A 12,413-nucleotide genomic window follows, 5' to 3' on the forward strand; every position below is an offset into this window, starting at 1 on the left:
GGCACTGGAATCCTGGAATCACCCACATGTGCTAGACAGAGACCCCCCACCCCTCGACTTCATGCCCGTCAGTCTTGGCCAGAGACTGCCTGGTCGAGCGCCCTGACAGGGTGAGGGGTGGCCGGGTTCCTGCTGCCCAGGCTGGCCGCCCCTGGAAGTGATATAGGTAATGCTGGGCCTGGGGCCCCTGGGCTCGGGGGGTGGGGTGGGAAGGGGATCCTGGCAGGGGGTCTGGAGACTGACCCCAGCACAGGAGACACCGGTCAGCGCCCCGCACCTGAGTTTAGCTCATACCCGAGGCCTTGTTCCACATCTGTGAGCCTAGAGCGGGCAGAGCACGGCCCCTGCCCCCAGCCTGCTCCCGGCTGCTTCTTGTGCTCCTTCTGGGGTGATCACTGCCACCAGCTCATCTGGAGCTGTCAGGAGCTGGGGAGATAGGTGTGCGGGCAGGACCCGAACACAAGGCTGGGCCTCTCGGCAGCTCTGCTGTGTGTGTACTGGGTCCAAGTCAGGGCTTGCAGCCCCTCCTCCCCCTCTCCCCGGACTTGGCCCTTGGGGGTGGGTGGTTGACCCCACACAGGCTGACTTTAGTCTTGGTAGTGATGGACTCGTGGTCGTAACGATCTTTGAATCACTGTGTAGTATTCCAGGGATGGCTGCACGGGGACCTATTAGCAGCACCCGCTTGATGGATGCTTTGCTGCCCCATTTTTTTTTTTCCTGTTGATGCTATTTTAAATGGTGCTGCAGTGAATGGCCTCACACGTGCTGCTTTTGGTACAGGCACAAACATTTCTCTAGGACACGTACCCAGATGCGGTGGTGCTGGCTCAAAGGGAATGTGGGCGCTTGATCCACTTCAGAGGCAGGCTGCGTGCTCCCTCTGGAATGGACCTGAGCGGTCGCCAGCCCCCCACTGGACACGCTGAAACCTATCTCCAGGCTCACCCCGGCCCCCGGGCCCTCCCTCCTCAGGGCTATCGCCCTCCCCATCCTCCTGCAGCCCCCTGCAAACACTCTTCACTGATTTTTCTATGGGTCATAGGGAAAGACTCAGACCTGGAGGTCAGGTGAGCATAGGAGGTGGGTGGACGCAGTCAGCTGAGTCCCGGGCTGCCGTGGGGCGTCTTGGCTCCTGGTGCTGGCTCAGCGATCAGGCCTCCCTGAGTGCTGCCCGCTGCTGAGATGGGCCCTGCCTGAGTCCTGCTACTGGGCAGGGCACGAGGCGCCTTCTGGGCCGGAGACACCGGGATGTCCTCACCAGAGGGCACACACGTGCCAGTGGGGCTCTCACCAGGACGCAGACCCGGGGAGGTCACTGGCTGCCGAGCAAAAGCTGTCTGGACTGTTCTGGGGGCGGCTGGGGGCTGAGTCAGCCAGATCCTTCCGTGCCCCCAGCACCTGGCACCTAGGAGGGGCTTATGCTCATGGGACGGAGAGCACAGACCTGCCAGGGTGAGGAGGGCTGGAGGGGCTCGGAGTCTCCCAAGGGCCCTTTCCGCCCTCACAGAGCTCCTGCTTTGCCTTTCCCCAGCCTGTGAACACGGCGGACTGACCGGGTGCCAGGAGCATCATGGGCCGCGTCGGCCGAGCCTCGCTGGCTGCTGTCCTCCTGCTGCCTCTGGTAAGGCCCTGAACCCTCCCCACGGTCACCTGCACCCCCGCCAGATGTTGCCACCAAGTGGCCCGCCTGGTGCTTCCGTGTAGACCAGGAAGGGCACCCCCTCCTCAGTCCCTGTGCCCGTTTGTGGCCATCCGGGCGGGGGAGGTGCCGGCCACCAAGTCCTGGGAACGGCCTGCACAGCCGCCTGCAGCTCTGGCCAGGGCTGCCCAGGGCTCCTTTGATCTCCGTGCCCAGCCCACCCAGTGAGATCCCAGCCCGGCCCCTGGTGAGTCTCTGAGCTGGGACTAGGGCAGGTCGTGGGCCTCCCCTCTACCGACCGCAGGTGCTGCTGCCCTCAGAGCTGGGACAGTAGCTGGGATGCTGTCCCACCAGGTCACCACATGCAGAAGCCTGCCCATGGGCCCCTCACTGCCCAGTGTCGTCCAAGCGGGATTGAATCCTGCCCACACCCACTGGGGTACCTTCCATGCAACCACCCTACCCAAGTGGAAGGGGCAGGATGTGACTATTACAATGGGCTTTGAAGTCCTTGGTCCAAGCTTTGTGCTGTGTGATCTTGGGCGGGTGTGGAAACTTTCTGAGTCTGTGTCCTCTTTTTTTTTTTTGCAAAATGGCCCTCCCGTTGATCGTCGATTTGCTCGAGCGGGCCCAGTAACGTCTCCATTGGAGACTTTGTTGTTACTGTGTCTGGCATATTGAATACTCTCGGTAGCTTGCCGGGCTCTCCGAGAGGGGCGGAGGAATCGAACTTGGGTCGGCCATGTTGGCCGCTTGTAAGGCGAACGCCCTACCGCTGTGCTATCACTCCAGCAAAATGGGGCAGGTGTAAACAAGCATGAGAGGTGCCCCTCCCCCAGGGGATGCATTGCAGCTGGTCTGCCTTGGAGTCCCCAGAGGAGGGAGGGGGATAATCTGTGTCCCCTCGTTCCCACCTGTGGCTCGACAGACCTCCTGGGTTCGAGTTTGGACTGACAACAATGTCAGGGACCACCGGGCCAGCGGCCTCTGAGCTCAGTGCTCAGTGTCCTGTCTCGAGCTGGAGATAGTGCTGGGGACAGGCACACGTGGTCGGCCTCAGTGCCATCTCTCATACTGTGTGCCCCCCCCCCCCCCCCCGGTACCACCAGGGGCCGTTCCTGAGTGCAGAGCCAGGGCTAGCCCCTGAGCCCCACGGAGTATGACCCTGACATGGTGCCATGCCCATCACGTTCCCCCGATTCTATAAAGCTGCTCTGGGACAGAGCAGCGCGTGCCTGGCAGAGTCACTGATGTTAGAGATGGAGGAGCAGTCCCCGGGGAGGACTGTTCTGCTGGGGGTATCTGAGACAGGACACCTCCCCGCTGCTTCCAGGACACTGCTCTGGAGTCTGGTGGTGGGATTTGGCTGCCGCTCCTGCCCCCTCCCATGCCCTCTGTGCCCCCCACAGGCCGCTGCCATGCACTCGGACTGCATCTTCAAGAAGGAGCAGGCCTCGTGCCTTAAGAAGATTCAGCGGGCAAATGACCTGATGGGCCTCAACGAGTCCTCGCCGGGTGAGTGGGGGGCGTGCGCATTCCCGGGTTGACTGGCCTTGGGCCCTGGAGCTGTCTGCACAGCCGCCGTCCTTGGGCCCAGGCTTCTGGGTGCTTCTCTGGAAGCACCACGCTGGGTGGCAGGAGGCACCCACTTCCGGCACGGGGCTGACCTGGGCTGTGGCTGAGCCTGGCAGTGGCCACTCAGTTGCTGCCCGTGGCTGAGTCTCCGCATGCTCCGTGGGATGGGGGCTTCCTGCAGCCTTGTGGGCAGCTCAGACGGCTGCTGTGTCCTTGTGCTGGACGGTGCCATGTGCTGGAGGACACTCAGCAGCCTTAACTGTCCGCCGTGAGAGCGCCCAGAGTCCCGCATGCCTGGGCTGACCCCCAAAGTGTCCCACAATAGCTCCAGATGTCTCGGGGGGCTGTGAACCCTCTCCCCTTTTCCCTTGCCATGCAGACAGGATGCCGGCATCTTCTCAGCCCCGTGACAACCCCCTTTCTCCCCCACCAGTCCCCCCGGAGGTGTGCATGAATAGCTGGGAACTCCTCGGGACAGGGGACATTCCTGGAGACCATGCAGGCTGCGGGGATCCATGTTCCCCGCCGGGCTTCCCTGCTCCAGGAGCTCATCTGAGCACCATCTGTTTAAACGCCTGAGTAATCTGCAGCCCAGTTAAAAGGAACGGTCCCCCTGGGCCCGGCTCCCTGGCCAGTTAGCGAACATTAACTGGTAATGGAGCTGCTCTGGCCACGCTGGCCTTTTCTTCCAGTGAAGTGGAGCTGAAAGAAGATTCTCTGGAAAGGTGGAAGGGAGCAACACCCTTTCCCTCCCAGGGAGGCATGGCCCTGTAGTTTAACGCATGGTCCATTCACTTTTCTGCTGCAAGCTGCTGGGCTCTGGACTAAGTCCTTTTGCCTCTGGAGCCACGGCCATGCCAGAGAGCAGCTCGTGGGGGGGCAACTCGTGACCTTGGTAGGGCGTGAAGGACGAGCTGGTACCGTCCCCCTTCCCATGAGACTGCAGTTACCCTGTCACTGCCGGCTCATACCTGGCTTTTCAATAAGCTCTGAGGCGGTGGCCACCTTGTATGCGGTCCAGATGCCTTTCTGCCAAAAGCTGCTGGGTTTCTAGATTTGTTTCTGAGTCTCTGGGATCATGGCCATTAATTAGCTTGATCAGGAGCCAGAGAGGCCTTTCGTGAGCGATGACTTGGGGTCACGTTGGGGTGGGGAGGACAAGCCCGACTCCACACCCATCCCGTGAGGCCCTGTGTGTCTCGTCACTGGGGGCCCAAATGTGACTATCCAGTGGCCTCAGAAGGATGGCGGCCACTGGGCCACCAGGGAGAACAGGCCAAGGCACGAAACCTATTCCCACCTGGGTTGGCCCAGCACTGGTAGCCTACTGCAGAGACCGGACGCATTTCTACCTAAAGCCTCTGGGTTCCGAGATTCGTTTCTGAGTCTCTGGGATCATGGCTGTTAAGCAGTTTGATCAGGAACCAGAGAGGCCATGCCTCCAATTATATAGCTGTGCCGGAGGTGGTTTGTAGGTGTGTCTCCCACATACCTAACCTTTGTCCGTTTACTTTCTTGGTAAACTATGCCCCAAGTTTTTGGGGTCTGGCCAAAGGCACAATAGCAATTTTGGGGTATCTGAAAGTCTGACGGTGCCGTCAGGCTGCTGATGCACTCGCTTCACAGGTACAGATTGACCTGCTGGCAGCACCATACCCCCAAGAAGTCCAGATCCTTGGGTCTCAGACCTGGCTGCCTACCTGAATCACTGGCTTAAGACAAATTTCTCCAAGCTGTATTCCAAACCCATTTAGTTAGGAGCTTGGTCAGTTTTGTCACCTTGATTGGAATTCACCCTTCTCGCCCTGCCCCCGTCATTCCCAGGAGAAGACAGATTGAGAACCCCTGAGTGGGTGCTCAAGTGGGTACTGGATAAACAAATGACAACTGAAGATGGATGAATGCAAAGAACATTCTGGACTGAGGGGACTGTGGGGCAAGAGATGGAGGCACTGGACCTGACTCTGGGTAGGGAGAGACATTTTCCTGCATTCCCCCCTGAATTGCAGAGGGTGGGGTGGCCTCAGAACATGGCGAGGGAGAGGTTGCGCCTCAGAACAGGTTGTTGGTTCCCTCTGCTCTGGAGCTGGAAGACAGGACAGCACCAGCATGGCATGGTCCACTGAGTGAGCTGGTGACCCTCAGCTTCCCTCGGGGCGCCACCTGTCTCTCCTCTAGTGCTGACTCACCCCAGAACATGAGCCCAAGTTAAGGACTTTTGGCCTTTGGAAAAGTCACTTGCCCACTCACATGCTCACCCATTCATTAACCCTCTCACACTCACTCACCCTCTCCTCTACTCACCCCCTCATTCGCTCACTCACCCTCTCATCCACTCACCCACTCATCCACTCACTCGCTCACTCATCCACTCACTCACTCAGTAACTCATTCACCCTCTCACACTCACTCTCTCATTCACTCACCTACTCATTCACTTACCCACTCAACCACTCGCTCACTCATCTACTCATTCGCTCGCTAACTCCCTCGTTCACCCTTTCACACTCACTCAACCTCTTATCCACTCTTTCACCCTCTCATCTATTCACTCACCCACCCTCTCATCCACCCACTCACCCACTCAATCACTCACCCACCCACTCACCCACTCTCACTTGTTCACTCTTACTTCCTCACTTTCACTCACACTCACTCTTACTTGCCCACTCACTCTTACCAACTTTCCCACCCACTCACCTACTCATCTTCTCACTCACTCACTCACTCACTCACTTGCTCGCTCGCTCGCTCGCTCACTCACTTGCCCACTCATTCTCCATCACAGACTCTCAACTTGCTCATTCACTCGCTGGCTGAGCCTCACTCCCTTACTCCCTCTCTCCCTCACTCTCACTCCCTCTCTCTCACCACAGCACTCCCTCACGCCCTTACTCTGCCCGCCCTCCCTCCCTCCCTCCCTCCCTCCCTTCCTCACTCCCTCACTCCATCCCTCCTTCCTTCCTCACTCCTCACTCATCACTCCCTCACTCTTCACTCCCTCACTCCTTTGCTCTTCACTCCATCACTTCCCTCCCTCACTCCCTCACTCTCTCACACCATCCCTCCTTTTCTCCCTCACTCTGTCACTCTTCACTCCCTCACTCTCTTACTCTTCACTCCCTCACTCCCTCACTCTGCCCCCAGCATGCATTGGCAATGAGGCCTTGCCTCTGTGGAGTGAGAGCAGGCCAGAGGCCCCAGAGAGATATTCGCACTCAGAGCCTGGGCTGCAGTTTCCAGAGGTCTGGCAGCAGGGAGAGGCCGGAGCTGAGTGGAGGGCAAAGCATGGCTGGGCTGGATGAGTTCAGGAAGACTGCAGAGAGGAGGGGATCTTCCCACTGTGCCTGAGGAGAGAGGAGAGCAGGGAGGGAAGAGACCTGCCTGGAACAGAGAGGCGCTGTACTGCCCATGACCTGCCGGTGGGTGTTCCCCTTTACTCTCCCTGTTCCCTGTGTGGCGGTGTACAGAGGCAGAAGGCAACCGTACTGTGAAAGGAGGAAGCCGTGTGCCCAACTGGACCCGCTCCTTGGTCCCTTCTTGCTCTCAGCGTCAGAACTTCCTCACCTACACTGTTAACACACCACACGAGTTGAGTTAGATCAGGTACAGCCAATACTGTTGCACGCTGACCAGCAACACAGTTTCCATTGGGTCTGGAGAGGAGAAAGCACCCGTTCTGCCTGGGAGCTACTATCAGTGGGGGCTGCACGCTCTTCCTGTGTCTGCTGGTCTTGCCTGGGCACTTGGGCTTCGGCCCCCATCCCAGGGCTGTGCACACGGGTCCACTGACCCATGTCCAACTCTGAGCGAGTGCCCGGTGAGGGTGCAGTGCCATGGGCCGGCCGCGTGTTCCGGCTAGACCTTGTGTTGTAGCCTGAGCCGCAAGTGGTTTGGAAAAGGAATGAATGAATGCAATGAGGCTTGACCGTGACTCGTGGTTGGGGGCTTTAGGTAGAAGGTTGGTGCTGTTTGGTGACCGGAAGTACTCTGTGGAGACTTTTCTTTTGTTTCTATCAATTCAGATTCAGATTGGTTTCTTTCTGCATTGCTGGCCTTGGGTCATTGTTTTCAGGCACCAGTGGTAGCTGCTGAGGCTGAGTGAGGGCTGTTCCTGGTGCTTTGTCCTCCTCTGATGGCAGCAGCCTGGGGCAAGACCTGTGACCACCCCTCTTCAGAAAGGAGAAGGCAGAGCCACAAGGAGATTCTGTATTGGGCTTGAGCCTCGTAAGTGGAGGAGGTGCAAGCTGGAACCAGTCTAAGCCCGGTCACCAGGCTGCCCCGCTTTGCAGAACCACTAGCCCTGAGCGCCAGCCCTGCTCCGAGCCATGTGGCTTCAGGAAGGGCACTCACCTTGGCTTCCTTGTCCGAGGACCGGAGGGAGAAGAGCATCTGCCACCCAGAATGATTCAGGCAAAGCGCGGAGGACGGCGAGCGACATTTGCCAAGTGTACCTTAAGATGCTTTGCAGGTTGGGAGCATGGCCAGGCCTCCCATTTTCTGCTCTCTCTGAGTTCTGGGGAGGTCTAAAGTCAAGCAGGGGGTTTGGAATGATAGTACAGCCGCTAGGCTATTTGCCTTGCACGAGGCCAACCTGGGTTTGATTCCCAGCATCCCATATGGTCGCCCGAGCACCGCCAGGAGTAATTCCTGAGTGCATGAGCCAGGACTAATCCCTGAGCATCACTGGGTGTGATCCAAAAAGAACAAATAAATAAAGTTAAGAAGTTTGGGATTTTCTAGAAGGACTTTCTGGAAACACAGAGCTGGGCTTGGCAACCAGATCTGGGCTCCATGGGGCAGCTGGAGAGACCCAGGGAGGCAGGGGGAGGAAGCAGCAGCAGCTGGGGGTGGTCCCAGAAAAGGAGCCGCGACTGCATGGACAGGAGCCGTGCCCCTGCCAGGGACCAGGTGCTTAATCATGACCCTCAGCTCCCCGTGGCCTGGCCCAGTCCACTTAGACCTTTCCAGCTGGGCCAAGCACAGTTGCCTCCGCCCTACACCCACTTGGCAAATGAGACTGTGCAATTGCTGGTTCCTCTGGGACCTGCCCCATAATCAGGGAGGTGCCCTGGATGGTTCCAGAGTCCTGGTTTACCCACCTCTGGCTTTATGGCCCAATTGAGGAGCTTTCCCTGCCCCTGACTCCCCCATCAGAGAGCCTCGCTTTCCCTGAATGTGAGGATTGCAGTCCTAGGTGGAGGAGGCTGACAGAGGCTGCAGAGACATCTGGAGGGGAATGTGCAGAGGCCTGTACTTTTCGTGGCCTGCACACAGGTCAAAGGGCATTGGCGTGTGTGGAGGCCAGGAGAGCAGAGGCCACAGCGGCTACTGACGCTCCTGGCTGGCTCCAAGGTGGGAGCCGAGACGCGTCAGCAGAGCCCAGGGGACCCGTTCTTGCCAGCCAGGGGGCTCTCTGCACTCCCCTCTGAGGCTCATGTCTGGGAGGCTCTATCCCTGCTGTGGTTCCCTTGACCCAAGCCATGACCCTTTCGGGCCCCCTGGCTTTTTGGCTTCGGAGTGAACCTGCGTCAGCAAAGGGGCCGTCCTCGTCTCTGCGTTAGAGCCCTAGAAACCTCTCAGTGCTGGTGCCCAGGCCCCGGCACGGTCCCAGTCAGCATACGGAGATGCAGGGGGCATGTGGGGGAGTGTGACAAAGCTTCCAGATGATTCTTAAGTGTATCCAAGTGAGAAGCCCTGGTTAGGCCTGAGAAGAAACCCTCACCGGTGCTCACGTCACCCCAGGCCATGACCCCCCTGGGCTGGGGCCGCTGCTCGGCACTCTGGCCCTGTCGGAGTATGAGACTCGGCAGCTGTGGACAGCTGTGTTGGCAGTGGTCCTTCCTGCACCCCTTCTCACCCCTCCATGGCCCAGCGGTCACCTGGTTGCCCTGAGACTGAGAAAAGGAATCGGTTAGCTCATTCCCGTAGCTGTGACTTGTGACTGCAACTCTGCAAGGACTTGTTGCATCCCCGGTGTTCACCTTCTTGCTGTGCATCTCTTTCCTTTTTTGTTTTTGATTTTTTTTGGGGGTCACACCCAGCATTGCACAGGGGTTACTCCTGGCTCATGTACTCAGAAATTACTCCTGGTGGTGCTCGGGGGACCATATGGGATGCTGGGAATTGAACCTGGATCGGCCATGTGCAAGGCAAACGCCCTACCTGCTGTGCAATTGCTCCAGTCCCATCTTGTTTGCATCTCTTTGCCTTTAAATCCAATGAAATGATTGCAGAGGATGCTCAACTCTTAAGAGGAGAGGTGTGTGCTTGGCGCTGGGCCTGGCTGTGTGTGTGTTGGGAGGGTCCCAGGCATGCAGCAGCCGGGGCAGAGGTCACCCCAGGATCCTGGGGAAGAAGGAAGCAGCTCTCTGACCACTTGCTTCAGCCAGGCTGAGCACCACGTTTAGGGAGGAGGCAGGGAGGGCTGAAACTAGATCTCGTGCCTTTGCGTTTCCCCAGAACCCCGAATGCTCCCTGGGACCTAATACAGCACTGACTCCAGCTCTGTTGAAAGACACAGAGGGGGTGGCCGGGGTGACCGGGACTGGCCGAGTCAGTGAGCGCCAGGGCCAGCTCCGGGACGAGACCCAGGGCCTGGCCAGGAGCGCCTTTTGTATTGTGGGCGCTGGTGCCCAGAAGAGGCGGAGCGGGGGCCCCCTGTGCGTGGGAACCACAGTCCCGGCCCATGAGCCGCCCAACCCTGGGGCCAGATGAGCTTCTGGTTGGTGCCTCTCGGCTTCTGGAGACCAAACAGGGTGGGGTGCGGCCTGCAAAACCCCTGCTCCAAGGAACTCCTGCCCCTCGTTTGACACCCTGCGCGCTGTTTGCCTCCAAACTTGTTTTCCTTTATAGCAGTGATTCTCCAACTTGGCCTGGCCTCAGAGCCTTCCCGGAAGGTTCCTAAAGCTGCAGACGGCCGGGCTGATGGTTTGTGCCTCAGTGGGCCTGCCTTCCTGGCCCATCCCTGAACTTCAGAACCACCAACTTCCCCAGAGGGAGCTAGATAACGAATCTGAAGGCTGTGTCCTCCCTCCTTCCCCTGCCCATGGGGCCCGACTTCTGTGCTTGCTTTCCCAGATCAGAAGCAGGCGCTGGAAATGAAATTTCAGGACATGGAATCATTTGTCTCCCCTCCTGGATTGTCTGTGAGTGAGGGGCATGCTCTCACAATACCCAAGCACCCCCAGGCCGCTTCCCTCTGGGAGGATTGGGCCTTTGTCTTGGTCCCTGCGGGGTTTTGAACACAGCAGAACTGGACAAAATCATTGCCATGACAACCTGAGATTCGCTCCTGATTTGGTTCCAGCCCAGACTAATAGCTTCTGCGCTCTCTCCCTCCAACCTGCGCAGTGGACTTCTCCCTCCTGCCGTTAGAGGCCACAGCCTCACAGAGCTGTGCACCTGATGTATGCAGCGTCTTCACAGCACGAGGGCACCCCACCCCTGCCCCCACGCCCCCCTCAGGAGGATGTGATGTGGGGCTGCATCCTATGGAATGGGGGAGGGGGGGAGGGACAAGGTGGACTGGCGATGTGGGGCGTGGGAACAGAGGCCTGGTGGGATTAATAGCAGCGTTTCTGCGGGCGACCGACTTGCAGGTCCTTGAGACGGAAGCTCTCTCGGCCTCGTGACGGCCCCTAGTGTGCTCAGTCAGCGCCTTGGAGCTCTGCCGTGGCGTGGCACTGCCCTGTCATGTGTCTTGTGCTTCTGACCATCCTGCCTCTGTCTTCTGGGCGGGCATCTGCTGAATCCTGGCATTCCTTTAGCACTGGCCTTCTTTTCTCTTCTTCCCTTATCCTTGCCCTCTTGGGGGTGGCCCCGGCCTCGGGGTTGCCATAGCTCCCCGAACTGCCCACTTCCTGTTCTCAGTCCATTTCTGACTTCCCTTCCGGACTCCAGACTTTGGTCTTACTTGCCTGTTTGACATCTGGATCCACTTGGCTCCAAGCACCCGCTTAGAGGAAGCACGTCCCCAGCGAGACTCTGGTGATCCCGTTTGGCTCGTTCTTCCCACCATCTGCCTCGTGTCCAGGCTCACCCCCACCCCCAGCAGCGGAGAATGGCTCAGCCCGACCCGTTCCCCCCCCCCCCCCCGACTGTTCTGTCCCCCTCCCCTTCTCTGTGTTGTGACAGACGAACCTTGTCTTAGACTGATCAGAGGACACTCATTGTGTGTGCACGGCCCAGGCCAGTGGGCTCATAGGCTCGCAGCCAGCCCCAGCCCCTGAGCGTTCATTCAAGGGGACCAGGCAGTTTGCTTAACACTTGCCCCTCGAGATGTGTGGGGAGAGAGAGGAGAAGGCTGTTCCGAGGGATGCTTCAGATATGCACCCGCCCCTGGAAGGAACTCAGGCACGTGGGGTGCTTACCTCCACCAATTGTGGGCACACTCACTGGCCAACTATAGCCAGTCCATCCCAAGCTGGTGAGTCCTGCCCCCGACTCCCATGGGGAATCCCTTCCCGTCTTGGCAGCCAAGATCCAAAGCCTGTCCCAGCCCCCCACTCTGATGGTACTATCCCTCTTTCCCTACTGTTCATCCCATCTCCAGAGCCAAATTGGACCCTGGGAGCTCCTTCTTTTTCTTTTCTTTTTTTTTGCTTTTTAGGTCACATCCGGCAATGCTCAGGGGTTATTCCTGGCTCATGCACTCAGAAATTACTCCTGGCGGTGCTTGGGGAACCATATGGGATGTCAGGGATCTAATCCGGGTCAGCCATGTGCAAGGCAAATATACGCCCACTGTGCTATTGCTCCAGCCCCTCGTGGGAGCTCCTTGTCTTAAATCCATGCACGGGGTCAGAAGAACACCCTCCTCCCAATTTCAGAACCCGTGACTGTTTCTCAACATGGCAGAGGGATTCAGCAAATAGAATTCAGCGACGAATTTTATTTTGGTTGCGGGGGTCCCTAAATCGGGGGCCTGTGAGGATCGGCTCTGCATCTGGCACCATTGGGAATTAAGCCCCTGGCCTGGTGCTGAAATTGGGTGCCTTTGAAACCACCGACCCATCGACCCACCGACCCGGAGAAGGGTTTCAAGATGGGGAGAGTCTCCTGGGTTATTCAGGAGGGTGTGACAGAGTCAGGATCGTTAGAGGAGAAGGAAACAGGCGGGAGGAAAAGGCCACATGAGGATATGATGCCGCTGGCTTGGAAGATGGAGAAAGGCAAACAAGGCATGAGTATGGCA

At 58.4% G+C, this 12,413-nt stretch overlaps 1 protein-coding gene across 3 annotated transcripts in view; it reads left to right on the plus strand.

Annotated features, from left to right (window-relative positions):
* The first annotated feature begins 1,558 nt into the window (after positions 1-1,558).
* Positions 1,559-12,413, plus strand: part of ADCYAP1R1 (ADCYAP receptor type I) — a 49,927-nt gene continuing 39,072 nt past the window's right edge. For all 3 annotated transcript variants that reach the window (XM_056118086.1, XM_056118087.1, XM_056118088.1), the window contains exons 1-2: positions 1,559-1,624; positions 3,052-3,157. In XM_056118086.1, coding sequence (XP_055974061.1) covers positions 1,574-1,624; positions 3,052-3,157 — 157 coding nt within the window. In that variant the 5' untranslated portion in view covers positions 1,559-1,573. The remainder of the gene's footprint in view (positions 1,625-3,051; positions 3,158-12,413) is intronic.

Source organism: Sorex fumeus, unplaced genomic scaffold, assembly GCF_029834395.1.
Source record: "Sorex fumeus unplaced genomic scaffold, SorFum_2.1 ptg000037l, whole genome shotgun sequence".
Classification (NCBI taxonomy): Eukaryota; Metazoa; Chordata; class Mammalia; order Eulipotyphla; family Soricidae; genus Sorex; species Sorex fumeus.